Here is a 17081-nt window from a genome sequence, read left to right as displayed (position 1 = left end):
TCCGTGCGAGCACGTGCGCACTTGTGGTGGAAGACGTGAGCCGCACCATTTCATCTCATTCCATCCTCATCTCCCCCTTTGTAATGGAACAGTAAAAAGCGTTAAATAAGGTTGCTATTATGCGCCTTACCAACCAATTCAGAGCCCTACCCATGTGACCTCCGTTACGTATGTTCCCCTCTGCTGCCCACACCCCTAAATAATAATATCCTTCCCGTGTTTCTTTTTTTCGCATATTACCACCTACATTTTAGCCTCGTTACAAAAAAGACCCTCTCTCGTTGTGATATATTTGTAAATCGGCACCACGGTTTTGTTGAAATGCAGGGTAATACGCAGAAAAGGGCCTGAAAAAAATAATACAATGCAGCAGGACGAGGGGATATTCCAAAAAATTATTGACTTATATCCAGAAATTTAATACTGAGTAGGGGGGAGTGGCCTATGGATCACCAAAGCCTGTCTTGGATCACGAGGACACCCATTCCCATATCAACGATTCTTTTTTTTTTTTTTCAAAAGAAAAAAAATTTAAAGAAGGCTTTCGTTTTCTATCTCTGAATTAGTCTTCATTCCTCCCTCTTGGGCTTCAACCCATGTGACTGCGTCATTGGGCGCCCATCTCGCTAAGTTAGTCCCCGGCAGGACCTCCAGTTTTTTAATAATTATATTCTCCCACCCCTAGGGGTTCGTGGTATTGAGTGACCGATGCGGACGGTGGGTAATCTTTCGTACAGCCCCCTGGAGTACGACTCGCAAGTTTTGGACCGTCGGATTGCGATAAGGGAAATGATCACGTGCATCCGATGGACAACAGGAATCCCATTCGTTTGTTTGGTTGTACGCAGCAGTTCTGCTGTCACAGCTCTAAAAACTAAAAAATGGGGTAAAATGAAATTTTGTAGAAAAAAGTCTTGAGTTATAGACTTGCGAGCAACTTTGTTCTAATTTCAGTACATTTTTAAGTTTCTATGCAGAAAATAACAGTCTGCGATACATTGCTTAAAATTCCCTAGAATTAATTTCTAAGGGTTAGAACTTAGAACGAAGAAGAGAAAAAATAACACGAAAATTTTGAACCTAAACTCGAACGCACAACAATCTGTCGGTACCTCTTTTTTTTTTTTCCTTTTTGCAAAAAAGTACTCCTAAAAAGGATTAATTCTTACTGAGGGACCTTATTTTTTCTTTCCGCTCTCCAATTAGATGAGCTGCCGGAAATCGGGGCCTATACGGTGGTGGATCAGGAAGTCGTCTGCGGAGCTCCCCGGAGATCCGTCGTACATGATGGGGCCGCCGTGGATTAGCTGCTGCTGCTGCTGCTGTTCCATCTCCTTCTGGCGGCGGAGCTCCAGCACCTTCCGATGAGAATTTGAGTGCTTTGAGAGCATGAAGGTCGGGCTCGCGGCCGGCCGGTACTCCGGCACGAGGCGGCCGGACTTGTACCGGACGCCACAGGCGTTGCATAGCGTCTTCGGCCCCATGGGCCCGGTGCGCCACTGTGGCGTCTTCTCCGTCGCGCAGTGGAGGCACTTCCGGCCGTCCTGCGTCGCCGCCGCCGCCGCTCCGATTCCCGGATCCCTCTTCTTCGCTGGCTTCGCAGGCTTCTTGACAACCGCCGGGGCGATTATCTCGGCCTCAGGCGACGGCGTCGCTGCCTCAGGCGAGAGGACGAGGAGGCGCGACGACCAGCTACAAGGCGCCGCGCGGGAACGCTTGCTTCGCGCCTTGCCGGGGACGGGAGCCTCCGGGCGGAAGAGCTCCGGCTTCGCGCCGGCCGCGGAGGCGGAGAGGTTGTCTCGGGATTCGGAGCAGGAGGAAATGGTGGCGGCGGTGGATTTGACCCCTGAGATGAGGTGAAGCTTCTGGAGGTTGTCACTCGAGAAGGATTCCTCCACGAAATTGGAGAGCCATTCGAGCTCCTTTAACTCGTCGTACTGCAACCATAAATGGCAAAAAATTCAAATTCAAAGCTTCTTCCAGAAGCGCTTCTCCGTCTTGTAACTTTCCTTTTTTGGACCGTTCGGAAACGGAATTCCGTTCACGAATGGAATACTAGATCTCTTAGCGCGTTTTTTTTCCCGGTAACCGAATTGAGACTTGAATGAGAAGAATTCTGGCAGCTTAAAATACATATACATAACGCTTTTGTGAAAATAAATTGGAATTAATTCCTCCAAAATTCCACAATTTACCCGCTTATTTTTTTTTTCTTCCGAGTAAAAACATTTTGAAATTTAAAACCAAGTGGTCAAAAATGGGAAATGTCCGATGAACAATCGGATAACTTACAACTAAAATTCTAATAATTCGCGAGAAAATTACGTACCGGCTCGTGGAGGTCGTCGGAGAGAGTGGTATCCGCGAAGCTCCGGCAGACGAGGTCGCCGCGCAAATGCGGGTCGCAGCCAGAGAAGGAGGAGTTGCAGCTATCGACGGCGGTGACGGTCGAGGAATCTGCCGGCGAGTTCCCGGCTCCAGCGTCGTCTCCTGCGCCGCACACCTCCTCCTCCTCCTCCTCCTCGTTGGAGAAGTCGAGGAGGTCCTCCACGATGAAGTGGTCCCCGCCTCCTCCTCCGGCCTTCTTCTCCGGCGCGCACTGGTAGTACCCGCCGGGGTAGTACTCGGGTGCTTCCATTTTGTACTATTTCGGGGTAGTTTTATGATTCCTCAAGAGAAGTTATAGAGAGAGAACAGAGAGAGAGAGAGAGTTAGGGTTTATTTGTGAGCGTTGAAGAGGTGAGAGAGAGGAAGACAGCTGAAACGAAGGATTGAAAGGAGTAATAAAGCAAAAGGGCGAGGTGAAAAATAAAACAATTATATCGGTATTTATACGGCAGGGGAAAAAAGGAAAAGGAGACCTCTCATGTACCATGAGGTACTGCCTCTTTAACTACCCCTCTTTTACCGTCGTATTTACATCCCCACCCTTCGCGGTGGTTTCTCCACAAATAAATATCACAGGGATAAGTTTCCATTCTGACCAAAACTTCCAAGTCGATGCTGTCAGTGTCTTGACATAAACGCCCTCGCAATTTCGTGTTCTCAAGAGGGCGTAACCGTAAAAGACACTATTTATTCTATGGCTAATTAATCTGGTAATTAAGAAGAGAGTGGGGGGTTATAATGTGAAATTTACTTTATAAGTGTTCAATTCAACTCTCCTTAGGAATCGATCTCACAGTGTTCGTCGCTATGACTCGTGCATTAGCGTCCAAGTTTACAGCCGGATTCCTCTCCCTAACCCAACTCCCCCCTCCTCGAGAAACGCGTCCACTTTTTTTTTTTCATTTTTTACCCCCTCTTTTTTTTATATTATAAATTCCCCGTTTTATCCTACTGCCATTTCCGACCCCTGCGCGCTAACAAATATTCCCTAACCCACGTTTAAGCACGACGATTACAGCTCGACTTAGACGATCCAACGGGTGAGATGTAACCACGTGGGGAAGCTACAGGGGTAGGGTGGATTTGTTTTTTCTACTTCTTACAACCCCGGCCAGGTTTTCCACGTTATGCCTCGTCTCCTTCCGGCACGTAGCCGTTATCCGTTCGATTTAATACGTGTCATCCATCCGATGGGGTTGTTTAGTTATACCGATTTCGTCAGTCTGAGTCCGGATTCCATTGGCCTCTGATCCCTAGGTTGATCGGGGCCCTATAGGTGCTCCCTTTTACTGTTAATTTAGTCATCTATTATTTTTTTACTTTAATTGTTATATTATTTAAGGACCGCCAGTACCCCAGCTACACCAAATTGATACATCCCACTTGGATTATATCGGATGGGAGGGGTTGATGCATGATGGCTTGTACTTTTGGCCTTTTTTTTTTTGCTTGGATTAAAAGGAAAGACTGCAAAAGAGAGAGATAGAGATAGAGATAGAGATAGGAGTGGGGAAGAGAACGGCTTGGGTCTTTGCTTGGCGTGGCGGTTTATTTATTTATTTTTATTTATCTTTTTACGTTTTAGTTCCAGTGATTTATTCGTTTCATGGGCCTCTTTCACGTTCCTCTCAGCCCATTTATAATCTTGGGGGGGGGGGGGGGGGGTGGGGACAGCGGTGGGCCCGCAGGGAGCACGTGATGCGGAGCTGGATCGGGTGGCAGCGATCATGTGAGGGGCGCCCAAAAGAAGCCCACTAGGATCGGTGGTCAATCACACGTGGCGAGATTCGATTGCGTCTTTGACCCCCTTCCCCGTGTTTCGCTGCCCCGCACGTGGTCCTTCGCCCCGAGCATGTGTATCCGGTTGGGTCGCCGCTCACGTGCTTCGATCGCGTGAATAGCACGTGTGAGTTAACGGAGCGGATGGTGGGGTCGGGGGGTAGAATCTGCTATCCACTATCTGGATTGTATGGCTAATATAATGTCGTCCCAGAGTATTGGCAGGGATCATTTGGTCATTGCAGTAAAATTATTTATATTTTGGTTAATTATATCCAACCAAAAATAATAGATCCATTAATTTATAGAGTAATGGTATGCTTATAAATTATTTTATAAACATAATTTATGCTAGCATATTAAATTCTTGGCAGTTTCTCCCTTCCTCTCGAACCCTTCTCTCTCATTTATAGTTTTGTTTGGATGCAAACAATAGTTTCATGTCAGAGTTACCTGCCTCTATCTCTCCCTCTAAGTCTTTTGGAAATTGAATTCATCTGATCTCATTTATGAAAGGAATGGGAGTAAACTGACTGGTATATTAATAATGATCCCGATTCAATGCGCACCAAAGTAGAATTATACATGCACAGTAAAAGTTATTGATTATCGACTGAAATATTTACATATGATTTATATTTAATTAATATTTGTCACTATTTTTAATTTTAGTGATTGAGTCTTATTGTTATGGGTTTGATTCGTTTTATAAATATTGTGATTGATATATGGTGATATTTTTTGTTAGATTATATATTTTTTTCTGAAAGAAAAAGATCCATATACTGATAAATTCTATTAAATCCAATCATTATTTACAAGCTTAATACACAGTCGAAAATAAAAATCATTTGCCCATCTGTTTATTTGCCAATAGACTTATTTCATAGTCATACTAGGTATTTCCGTAGAAAAGCCCAATAAAATCCCAACAAAAAGCCCAATAAAAGCCCATAAAAAAGCCCAAACTCCAGTAGCAAAACCCTTGTCATCCCGTCCTCTCTCTCCTATTCCAATGTCCGAACTCATCCGAAGCGAAGCAAGCAAACATAGAGCAACGCGATGTTCCCCCGACGGCGAAATCCTTCTCAAGAAACCAAAAAGGTGAGCACTTTTTTGCACTACAGTTCTTTTTCCTTATCATTTCCTTAGTTTTTCATATAATATATTGTTCTTCTCTCTCCTTACACAGAGAGAGGAGCCATGGTTGGCCAGCAGCTTGAAACCGGAAAATTTCCTCCCTGGGCTCGTAATTGGTCTACTTCTGGGCTTGTTTATGGATCTATCTGCGTCGTATAGAGGCAGTTCGAAGAGGAATTCCAATTCCACTATGCCTTCGGCTTCGGCCAAGAAGCAATCCGCCGCTTTTGGCGGCGGAAGCGGAGAGGAACTCAAGATGGTGTGCTCTCTGCAGCTCTCTTATATATATTTCCAGTATTCTTAATTTTTCGTCAGAAAGTTAGTAAAAATTTTGTTTCATTTTCTGAATACGATTTAATATGGGACTATGAAACCTTCCAGAAGTTTGTTAATTTTCCATTTAACGCCATAACTTTACTGGTTTTGGTGATTTAATTTGGTGCAAGATCTTGCAGGTTTTAGTTGTTCGACAAGATCTGAAGATGGGAGTTGGAAAGATAGCTTCTCAATGCGCTCGTAAGTGTATCAAATGGTCAAACTATTTTTATTAGTGTCACGATGCATTGGTGTATAAGGATAGATTATGGAGTGTCAAAACAATGCTACGCGTCTGCTATTGCTTGCTCTAAGTTTCTTCATTGTGAATCAGTTTCCTTGATTCCTAATCATCTTATGTTTATTTCTAATGACAGATGCAGCAACTGGCATGTATGCGGAATTGTTGCAAAGGTGCTAATATGCTTTGAAGTCTTGGTTCATTTGGCAATTACTGTTAATGCATAATTTGGATTCTCTTAAAAAATAATTTCAGATGCATTGAAACAGAACATTCACGTGTCACACATATATATTAATCTATAGGCATGCTGGTGCGTAGTAGTGATTTACATGTTGTAGTATGAGAGTTCCACTGAGGTCCTATCTGGTTTATCATACTCACAGTTATCCTATTCATGGATCCTCAAATATTACTCCCTACCAAATTAAAATTGTTTAAGTTGAGCATGCCATCTCCATGGAGATTTATCTAAACTTGATCTATGACTTTAGGTTTTATCTCTTCGTAGTTGATATACTGAATGATATGATTACGAATCAAGATTGTATGATTACAGGTAACTAGGGAGCTGACTTGAGTTGCATGATAGTGAAAAATATGCACTCAAGGTCCAAAGGTGCTTTCTATTCTCTATATCACAAGTTCAAAGTGAAGGGACACATGGCAATCTTTTGCAAAACCTACTGAGATATAGACCTTTTTTGATAATCCATGACTAGCACTTTTCAGCTGATTATCTATTTTAAGAACACCCTTCCAAATGCTCCCAGCAGCAAATAACATATTTGTAGTACACATTTTGAGTTTTTCTGTAAGCTTTATTCCTTTTGTCATTGTGGTCACTTCCTCTATTGATATGTCTTCTTAACAGAACTTTGTTGGTTATCTGATCTCTCTTTTTGCAGCCATCGTGCTCTTTTGAGACAATGGGAGCAATTTGGCCAAGCTAAAATAATTCTGTCATGCAAGAATCAACAAGAAATGTATGCAACAGTTGCTATTCCATTTTCTCCTCCATATTGCTTACTGAATATTTTTTTTCTGAATATCACCAGGAACAAGCTGAAGGATGCCGCAGATCGCTGTGGCCTTCCAACTCATGTTGTTGCTGATGCAGGGCGTACGCAGGTTTGCTTTAAATTTTGTCACAATGCAATAGGAGGTACTACTCAATAGCTCTTATAGTTCAGCATGATCTGTTTGGCTTGGAGTGTACTTCCTGGAAAAAAGAAATAATTATCATTCTTAAATGCATAAACAGTCTTTAAACAACAGAACAGTCAGTATCCATTTTCAGAAATTTTGTTGTCCGTTGTTCTCCAGAGAGAGTTCGTGGGTAACTGAGTATTTACACCTTAAATAATGTTCCTCTTTCCAGCTGGAATCTCCTCTCTCTTATCTCTAATCTGACAAACATAATCCAACCGGGCATTTCTTTTTCCTCCATTTTTGTCTACTCTTTTTTTTTTCCTCTTCACAGTATCAATAGATGAAATCTAATGACCATGAACTCTTTTATAGGTTCTATCTGGGTCTAGGACAGTTCTTGCCATTGGACCAGGTTCACTTCTTAGTCTGATCTTGTATTTTGGATTCTTGTTTTACCTTTTCTTGCAGTTGAACAGTAAGCAGCCATGCTTTAATACTTGAAATAGTATGCAGGAAGGGTCTGCCACTATATGTTAGTCTCGGAGCTAGGCCTTGATTAGGGACAATTAGCTAGCTTCTACTGAGATATTTTTTGCTGATTTATTTTGTCATTGATCAATACAAATACTATGCTACTTATTTGCAAGATGTTCTCATGTGTAATTTAACTATTTGGTAAATACAATTGGAGTTGAACTATTGCTATATGCTATTATCTGCTAACCCTTATCGTGTGTCTTTATACAGGGAGGAAGTCTGACATAGATTCAGTTACAGGAAAACTGCGGCTGCTGTAATATTGTTAAAGGTATATTCGGCTTTTGACCTTTTTGGAAGTGCTTTGTTAGTGCAGAAAGCTGCTTCTTAGGTATGCAATAAACTGCATCTCCACCTGCTTTATTTTTGTTGTTTAATCTAATAATTAACTACTGGAGTTTGATACAAGTGCCTAGTTTTATTTGAATTTAGTGCATACCTAAGAAGCAGTTTTATGATGGTGATGTTAATCCTGGAGTCTTAGTTTGATCTATATGATAAACTTATCTACAAATAGAAAGTGATTTGACAATAAATTTAATTTAATCCATATGAAGAAAAAACAGCTATTCGCTTCTCTAGCTTTAAGGTTGCATCTGCGGCTTTTTTTCTGCAGAAATTTGTAAGGCAGTAAGATGTGTTTCTCTGTGCAATGGACTGTCGATAAATAAGGGGCCTGTTTGTGCATGATAAATTCTAATAATGTTTGGTCCAGTAAATATATTTTCTGGGTTGGTGATTTATAGGATTCATTATTGTTATTCTTTTTCAATTTTATAATATGATGGAGGTATCGGAGTTTTCCTTTTTTTGTGGTGAGGACTACATTGCTTGCATAATTTGCGACCACTTATTGTTCCTCGACATTCTTTTAAAGCTGTGGTTCTATACGTGCAGGATTGGGATATTGCCAACTCTCTCCTTCCTGATTATTACGCGTGGTGTAATTAAAACTGCCTGATTACTCAAGAAAAAGGAAAAGATCTCCATCAAATGACAAATGCACTTCAAATTGTTGTCTGAAATTTTCGTTCTACTGGTGCTTGGTCTATCTTCAAGGTGCGAACAGTGCAGTGGAACTCCTCTTATGATTTCAGGTTTCACTAATTGATCTCGAGAATATTGAAGATATCCCTCTTCTTGACCTGGCCAACTTAGGGCTCCCTGCAAAACCATGCATTCATTGTTTTCAGCCATACTGAAGAATTTTTGCTCTATATTGTAGTTCTTTATGGCTTTTTATAACTACTATTTGCAAAGCTCAGATGCTAATTACAGCAAGGTGATCTCCAAGACTTTTCTTCTATGTATTGGGGTGTTCTCTATGTTATATTAGGCAGTAGAAGGCTAGAAGCAGCCTTTCTTTGTTTCAGTTCTGGTACACCATGCATTCTTCTTATGAAAATTAAAGAGGTTGTGAATCCACTAAAATATAATCTGATTGGATGTTGCAATTAAGGTCTATTAATTTAGAATAATTACACTAAAACTTTTAAATTATTGGCTATTCTCACATGCATTATTCCATCTTATACTTGTTACACATTGACGTTGATCTTACCAAAAAAATATCAAATGAATTAAGAGTAAAGTGGTTTATAAAAGATTTAAAGTTGATTATGTGATACTGATAAATTAATCCGATGGATAACTAACAGGAGGGATATCTCAGAGGATTTTTTTTACAATTAAGGAGTTTATGGGTTTTTAGACGTAATTGTTCCTATTAATTTTTCATCCTTTGCAAGAGTAGCCCGCGTAATTAGTGGATGTGCAATACTACTCACCTCTTTATCCGTCCGTTTTTGCCAGGCCCCAGCTTTGATGCGCATCAACGGCTATGGAAAGCTTTATATTGACGCCAAAACCCTCATCTTTATTATTCATACGGCTACTTTGGACCGCCTCCACCTTCTCGTGGAAAGCAAAAAAACCAAAGCGGCAGATCGAAAAACTCAAAAATCCCCCCAATATTTCAAAATTTTCCCCATTTCCGTCCCGTTGAAACCTTTCTTTGCTTCCAGGAAGAAAGAGGCAGAAGAGGAGAGAGTTAGAGAAAGAGAGAGAGGGAGAGAGACGATGAGTTCCTCATCATTCTCGAGGAGCTCTCGATCTGCTCCTCGTCAATCCCTCTTCTACCGTGACCTCGCCTCTCCGATCTGCAACCACCACCGCGGCGGCGGCCGGTCGCCGCCGGCTACCTCCGCCCTTTGGCGAGATGGCCTTGCCAGCGGCGCCGACCCGCCTCCGCCGCCGATGTTCACCCTCGACGACCGCGCCGACTTCTCCCCCGACACCGCCGTCGGCGATCTTCCACCCTCCTCGCCAAGTAGCCGGACGCCGCCTCGTCCGGATCGGCGATCTTTTTCCCGGTCGCCTTCTCTCTCGTCTCCGTCCTCTTCCTCGGCTTTGCGGATTCGGGCGGAGGCGAGCGGATCGGGCAGTGGGGTCGGTAATGGGGGAGCGAGTTCGAATTGGATGATAACGCCAGCGAGAGAAGATGGATTGAGTTATTTGGAGAAGGGGAATGGTTCTCCGGTTGAGGGGGTGGTCGAGACTGGCGCGTTGCTCGCGCTTCCCCCTCCCACGAAGGATGTTGCGAGGATGGAGGACAGTGAGATGACTAATGGAGCTGCTGACGAGGAGTGGGTTACTGTGTTCGGGTATGGAGATTGCTACTACTTGGTTGCTTTATTGTCTTGCTTCTTTATGTTTTTATTATAGTTCTTAAGCTATCGGTAGGTAGATAGCAATAATTAACAGGGCATATAGGCAAGATACGATCGAAATAAAAAAAAAAAATCCCTTTTTCAGAAAAATTAGATGTAGGTAGCGAGATAGATTATGTCCTCCATTTATAAATTGTTAATATTTGAATCCGAAAATTTTCTTAGATAAATGAGTTATAAATGAAACTAAGTGTGATTTCCCTGATGATGGCTATTCTTTTCGACTTTGTAGTGATTTTTATTAGTTTTATCTCTCGAAGTTTTTTTTGATAATCGTGTTGCTCATATAGTGGTCACTGATGTCTTTGTCTGTCGGTGAACTTCTCTTGCACAATTCTTTCTTGGCATGATCAACTCAGTGTCCAAGATATTCCAACAACCTGTGAAATGCTAACTGCATGATCTTTCTGTTGCATTTGTTAATGACGTCACCAGGTTTGTAACATCATTTTTTGTGCTTGATACTGCAATTGTTTTCCTCTGCAGGTTCTTCCCAAGTGATACGAACCTTGTACTTCGCGAGTTTGAGAAATGTGGGGTGATAATTAGGCATTTCCCTGGCCCTCGAGAAGCTAACTGGATGCATATATTGTATCAGGTAATCTCTAATCCTTTCATCAAATTCTGTATTTCCTTTATTTTGATGTGCAAAGAATACCATTAGCTGAATACCATCAGGTTTTACCTACAAGTGGTTGTGATCCTAACAATCATTTTCATACCATTCATAAGCTACTCTCATGCTGTGAAATTTAGGGATTTTGTCCCTTTGTCACTGTTAGCATGTCAACAAATGTTAGTGAATCCAAGTTTGACCCATAATAACCCAAAAATCTCTTGTTATGTTTTTCAAGCTGAAATAATCACCTGCTTAGGAACTTGGAACTTGATTTGGTGCTAGACTTGGTATTTGGGACATATTTTAATCAGTGAATTTTGTGCTTGTTCATGTCCGACTCATGTCCTGCCCGAGAGTGTAACCCAATTCAAGTTTTTTTCACAATTTGTTCTTGTTGCCTGTTTTCACTCCATGGTTCTGAAATATGAAAATCAGGATTTCTGTATAATCTTGTGCATATCCATTCCGCAAGTTACTGGCATCTATTCTTTTTTGTTTCTTTGGTCAAAACTCTATTCTCCCTTGTTTCTAACAGCAAGATAGGTCCCTTTTGTAGGGCCAAAACTACAAGATTTGTTCATTCTCCATTGGTATATAAATTTCACTTTTTTCGTAATGTATATATTAAGATCTCTTCCTAATATATTGACTTGTTTAGAACACAGCATGAATTTGGTAGACAATAGTACTCTCAAAAGAAGTGACAAATTGATTAAATAAGCATGTCCTGACTGGTTGTTTCTTTCTTCTAATGTCTTTCTATTGTCTTCTGGAATTAGTCTGGATTCAAACTGACTTTTTTTCTCCAATGCTTTTCTTATTGGGTTCTTAAAGCACCATTATGATGCTCGAAAGGCTCTTGAAAAGAATGGGACTCAGTTAAATGGTGCACTCACAATAGGAGTGAAGCCTGTTGATCAGATACAGCGTCAGCTTCTGAATGAGAGGCTACAGAAAATAAATCGGGGGGGCTTCATGGTTAACTTGCCTCCAAAGATGCCTGCTGTGAAGAGCACTGCTGCGCCAAGTGCATTGGGAGCTTTCCCTCGCCCCTATCACCCAAAGGCTGACACCAATATTATCAGTGATAGTGGGCGCCGTGCGACTGGAAGCATTGCTTCCCCGGCAAAATCAGTTGTATCCAAGGTCATGGATTTAGTTTTTGGGATATGAGTTGAACAATTAGAAACAACATTGCCGCTTGAGCTTCACCCATTTCCCAGGTGTCTGAAGAATTTCATATAAAGTCTTGGCAACTTGCTGTAGCTTAAAGGAAATAACTGCTTCGAAATTGCCAAGGGGAGTATTCAAACAAATGAGTGCACCCCGTATGTTGACTCTAAATCATGCTAAAGTATTCATACCTTCCAACTTTGGTGTGTGATGAATTCTGAAGAAGTATTGTGGAAAACAAAGTGTTGAACTTGAGAGATTTTTCTCACTTTCAACTGTTATAGTCCACAGAGCCGCAGCTGGCTTTGCAAAACACTACTCCTTGATGAGGTATGCTGGCATCTGTTTGTCTGTCTGTCTGTCGATAGGAAAGTAATAAAAAAATGGTTGTATTGTATTTTACTCATATAAGAGTATTTCGTTGCTTTTTTTATTTATTCAAATGCATGTTGAGAGAAACAAGATCCTTTTTAATCTATGTCGTGCCTTTTGATCGTCATTTTTCTTGCAGCGTTCTTTTGCTTTCTTCTGAAAAGTTTTTGGAGAAGCTTGAGGTCTAAGCCAGGTTTCCCTCGACGTGGTTGGCTTTCTTATGGCCACTCGGACGTAATTAATAGACGTTACAATCTTCAATCTCGCAAAGTAATACACCTTTGATTGCAATATCAAAGGAAGAAGAATAAAAGCGGCACACTTATTCTTGTTTTCTTGAAAATACTTATGTTCTTATTCAGCAATATATTTTTAGGTTTTTTTTTTTTTTCTCTTGCATGTATACCCCTCATATTTGCTTCTTTTTTCCAAAGAATAATCACATAAATACAAAATTTATAAAGTATTTTACCTACAAACAAATAAGGAGCTTGCCTTATAAGGGGCATACATGGAAAAAATAGAGGGAGAAAGCTCGTACCTTTAACAAACCCTAGAATAATTTAGTTGGATTAGGCCCACTTTTCTCATTAAGAGAAAAAAATAAAGAAAAAAATAAAGAAAAAAAATAAAGAAAAGGAAAAAAAAAACTCTTGGATGACTTCAGAGAAATTTCCGTGTCAAACACTTCTACGGAGGATAAATTATCTTTATCAGAAGCAAACTAGTTTCCGTCGAGGATAAAACTTGGATAGCGACAAATGAACAATGATAGGGTAATCCTTTGTCGGTATAAGCACGCTTTATAAAGCAACACTCGATTAGTTTCCTACTGTCCCTTATCCGACTCGCCACAATAGGGCCGATAACACTCTGAGAGGCCCTTCATAGTTCACCTCGACACTGTACACGCTCGGCGCCTCCCGATCTCATCGGGATCGGCCGATATGTCGGCTAAGATCGTATCAGTCGCGGCCGGAGAAGCCCACACTCTTGCCCTGACTGGTACTGCTTATTCTCCTCTTCACTCCGTGTAGCTTCTTATCCCAAGAGAAGGGAGATACTTATTTCAGTGCTTTGGTACAAATGGGTCAGGAGATGGACGCGTGTTCTCGTGGGGAAGGGGCACTTTTGGCCGGCTCGGGACGGAGAAGGAGGAGGACGAGCTCCTCCCGGTTCCCATCGCCTTGGGAGAGAGGAAGAATGGACAAGGAGGGCGGCCGCCAAAGTTCGTGGGGATTGCTGCTGGTGCTTATCATAGTCTTGCATTAGATGGTATGGGTTGTTTTATTTATTTTTTTTCTTTTTACACGTATGTGTTTATTTATAGCTTTAATTGGTTGAAACATCCATCGCCACATAATTTTGAACTTTGTTTGGTCTTGCTCTCTGGAGTATTTGCCGAATTTTTTTTTTGTAATTTTAGGGTCTCTCTGGGTTCATCAATTTGGGACTGCTTGATAATGTCACTTGCCTTACAGCTAAATTTTCTAATTCACTTGTAAGTTAAATTATAAAAAGTTCCAAAACCTATGGTCTTTTGGTTCTAAGTATTTCAAAATTTTATATATGATCCATGCTGTTGATATTCCAGTAAGATGCTTGATCATTCACATCACATGCATAGTTTTTCGAATGGTTTGACACTTTTTAACTCTTGAAACAAGATGCTCTGGAAATTAGTAGTCTAACTCTCTATCTACATATTTAATTGCACTTCTCCACCTGCATCTTAGAAACTTGATGTTTATTCCTTCATTTTTACTTGGCAGATGATGGATCCGTTTGGTCGTGGGGCTACAATATCTGTATCCTTTAATCTGCAGTTCTTTTTATTGTGTTTTGTCTTTGATATTTGCGGCTTGCTGCATAGATACAGTCTGTGAGCAACAATGTACTTTTCTGCCTTGACTATTTTATGGATGGCCAGCTTGGTTACGGTGAGGAGAATTCGTTGATTCCCTCCACTGTAGAACAACTACAAGAATTGGGTTATCCGGATTCTTTGGCAGATGGATCAAGCATTGATGGTGGCCAAGTTGTTTTAAAGGTAGCGCAATACCATTCTTCTACCTCTTAGGAAACTCTTTCTGCAAGAGTGTGGTACTATGGTGGCATCAATTAAATGCTTGAAAAGCAAAATGTTATGTCTTAGTAAAGTTAGAAAAGTTGAATTACGTTCTCCCGAAAAATATACGTGTACCAGAATGCTGTAGGTTCTCTTGATATTTCTAACTTTCAATGTGCTACAGATTTGTGCTGTCAAGGCTGGAGGGATGATGTCATTTGCAATAGATAATCTCGGGGCTCTATGGATGTGGGGTAATTGCCCTCAGCAAACTGATACTGGTGAGTTCTGCCTTTCGGGCAGTCTTGTTCCATTGCCTGTATGGGATTTCCATGGACATACAGTTGTTAAGGTGGCATGCGGTAATGAGCATGTCGTGGCTGCAGTTAGTGCTGGAGAAACATATATTGCAGGCAACCTTGTATGCTATGCTTGGGGAAACAACAGTCATGGTCAGTTGGGATTAGGTGATAAGGAAAATAGATCACGTCCTGCGGTTATCCCAGTGTTCAATGAGGATTCTTCTTGGGTGGTCTACGAAATCGCTTGCGGGGCTTTTCATACTGCTGTTCTTACTCACGAGAAGACTTATGAAAAGAATATCGAATCTAAGTGCTGGACATTTGGTCTTGGTGAGAATGGGCAGCTTGCTCACGGAACTACGATCAGTTCATGCAAACCGGAACCTGTTAATGGACTGCCACATGATGCATTCCTGGTATCTCTTGATTGTGGCTTGTTTCACACAGCTGTTGTCTCTTCATCTGGTGAAGTATGGTGTTGGGGAATGGAAAAGGGTCTTGGGCTGTGCCCGGATGCTAGCTACACAGGAACTGATGCAGGGGATGCGCTCTATCCTTTAAGAATGCAATCTCCTGAGACAAATGGGCCCAACTTCACAGGTCCAGTACAAGTAGCTTGTGGAGCAGCACATACAGTTCTTGTTTCAGGTGAGGGGTACAGGGTTTGGGCATGGGGCAGAGGACGGTGTGGTGTTCTTGGGAGTGGCCATACAACTGATAGTTATGTTCCTTGTGCTGTTATGTGGCCATCTCTCGATGAAAATTTCAAGGAGATGGAAGGGAATATAAACAGAGATGTGAAGGTGAGAGACAAAGATGGCAATATAGCGGAGATGGAGCAAAAATTATCTGCTGCAATGGAGGAAATAGAGTTCCTGCGAACAAAGTTGACACGTATGGAGCGATATGCCAATGTGCTACATATATCAATCTTTAGGAAGACTCTAGATGAGCGAACACTTCCAAAGTCTTTACAGGATTCTGGTGTTTTTGATATGAGAAAGGAATTGGAGAATGTCATGGACTCAGCAGACAATGAGGAGCTTGTGCGAATGGAGATGTTCCATCGCAGTATGCTGAGCAGTGTAAAAGACAAGCAGATGAAGAGAAAGATACAAGAGATGGTAAAAGAATGTTTACTCTCTCTTTCTTCAGGGAGGCAAGCTTGGTGAACTATATAAGAGACTACATTCAGAGTTCTTATTTGGAACCACGAGAATGCTGTGCATATACTGGTATTGTACTAGATAGTTGAATGTATATCATGTGTACTTAACATGGTGTGTTTTGCAATAAACTGAAGTGTACACCTTCAAAAGCTTGCTATCTTTATTCTTTACATCATGTGTGCCTGATACTCATGTAGCACGATGAGGTTGATCAGCTGAGTGGTGCATTGGGGCAAAACGAATAAATATCCTCTTTGTATCGACTGATGTCAAAGATAAGTGAATCACCGCATTTGATTATGGTTTACTCACAAATATTCTGTGGTTATGATTGTTTCTATCCACAAGTACTGTCAGAAGTTGGAAACATGTAGCATGCAGGATAAATTTGAGAGTGCAGCACTGCTATGTAACATGGAATATGAGATTTTCTGTATGATCCAGCATCTTCCTGAAGTGAGGGAAGTTTCAGGAACAATTTGAGAACTTTGCATGATAGAGTTCGATTGTTAAGTTAATAAAAGCTGCTCTTTTAAATAATAATGTCAACTGTCATGGCCTCGCATTATCTTGATGTACTTAGGAGGATATGAACATGTATTATGTAATGAATGCTAATACAGCTTTTATGGTTCATCGCATGCCTTTCCTTCCTGAATTGAAGTTATTTGCTACTTACTGATTGATGGTTGATTTATGTTCAAACCTACTCGGTACATGTCCCTCGATGTGATTGCTTGCCTGTTTCTTATGGAGACAGAATCTATATACATCACTTTTTTGAAGCTATAATACTATTCTGAATTTTTCTATAAGTGAATTTCTACAGGGGTTATCTTGGAGCATACTTGTCCTAACATTACTTACTTTCTTAATGCGTATTCTTTCTAGGAGCTCTTAGAAATACAACATTCTAAAGTTGTTAGTTACTTGTTCTTTTTCTGATGATATTAAGAGTTGTTGGTTGGTTATGGAAATTGGAACAGCATTTAGCGAGGCAAATAAATTGGCTGCTGTTTGATGTTGCATTTCTCTTATTCTCTCCTCTTCAATTAGTATTTTCTATAGGAAAGTTATATATTGCATATAGTGATATA

At 41.1% G+C, this 17081-nt stretch overlaps 4 protein-coding genes across 10 annotated transcripts; 3 read left to right on the top strand and 1 right to left on the bottom strand.

Annotated features, from left to right (window-relative positions):
* Nucleotides 1-897: 897 nt before the first annotated feature.
* LOC140797447 (GATA transcription factor 9) lies at nt 898-2803 on the bottom strand. The gene is made up of 2 exons (XM_073150875.1): nt 2330-2803; nt 898-1937 (listed from the first exon to the last, which is right to left on the bottom strand). Exons 1-2 carry the CDS (start codon nt 2636-2638, stop codon nt 1203-1205), a joined length of 1044 nt encoding a protein of 347 aa, XP_073006976.1. The 5' UTR covers nt 2639-2803; the 3' UTR covers nt 898-1202.
* A 2339-nt stretch (nt 2804-5142) lies between these two features.
* On the top strand, nt 5143-8924 carry LOC140797448 (uncharacterized). 6 transcript variants are annotated; one of them, XM_073150877.1, is made up of 9 exons: nt 5143-5271; nt 5360-5566; nt 5763-5823; nt 6000-6036; nt 6772-6849; nt 6922-6994; nt 7388-7427; nt 7763-7823; nt 8450-8924. In XM_073150877.1, the coding sequence occupies exons 1-8, from the start codon at nt 5230-5232 to the stop codon at nt 7810-7812; spliced, it is 588 nt and encodes a 195-aa protein (XP_073006978.1). In that variant the 5' UTR covers nt 5143-5229; the 3' UTR covers nt 7813-7823; nt 8450-8924. The 6 variants fall into 6 exon arrangements, 3 of the variants coding, with proteins under 3 accessions (XP_073006978.1, XP_073006979.1, XP_073006977.1); XR_012110662.1 differs by having other exon boundaries at nt 5160-5271; nt 7763-7883; XR_012110663.1 differs by lacking the exon at nt 7388-7427 and having other exon boundaries at nt 5160-5271; nt 7763-7883.
* On the top strand, nt 8480-12572 carry LOC140797446 (nuclear pore complex protein NUP35-like). The gene is made up of 4 exons (XM_073150874.1): nt 8480-8611; nt 9365-10215; nt 10768-10879; nt 11735-12572. Exons 2-4 carry the CDS (start codon nt 9377-9379, stop codon nt 12071-12073), a joined length of 1290 nt encoding a protein of 429 aa, XP_073006975.1. The 5' UTR covers nt 8480-8611; nt 9365-9376; the 3' UTR covers nt 12074-12572.
* A 697-nt stretch (nt 12573-13269) lies between these two features.
* LOC140797445 (ultraviolet-B receptor UVR8) lies at nt 13270-16642 on the top strand. Of its 2 annotated transcripts, XM_073150872.1 has the most exons (6): nt 13270-13450; nt 13541-13720; nt 14218-14253; nt 14368-14495; nt 14698-14794; nt 14900-16642. In XM_073150872.1, exons 1-6 carry the CDS (start codon nt 13393-13395, stop codon nt 15985-15987), a joined length of 1587 nt encoding a protein of 528 aa, XP_073006973.1. In that variant the 5' UTR covers nt 13270-13392; the 3' UTR covers nt 15988-16642. The 2 variants fall into 2 exon arrangements, with proteins under 2 accessions (XP_073006973.1, XP_073006972.1); XM_073150871.1 differs by having other exon boundaries at nt 14698-16642.
* Nucleotides 16643-17081: the final 439 nt, after the last annotated feature.

The sequence above is a fragment of the Typha latifolia genome, chromosome 11 (genome assembly GCF_019914945.1).
Source record: "Typha latifolia isolate L0001 chromosome 11, TyphaL0001v2, whole genome shotgun sequence".
NCBI classification, from domain to species: domain Eukaryota; kingdom Viridiplantae; phylum Streptophyta; class Magnoliopsida; order Poales; family Typhaceae; genus Typha; species Typha latifolia.
The sequence above is the reverse complement of the archived record's forward strand: the minus strand, read 5'-3'. Positions and strand labels throughout refer to the sequence as shown.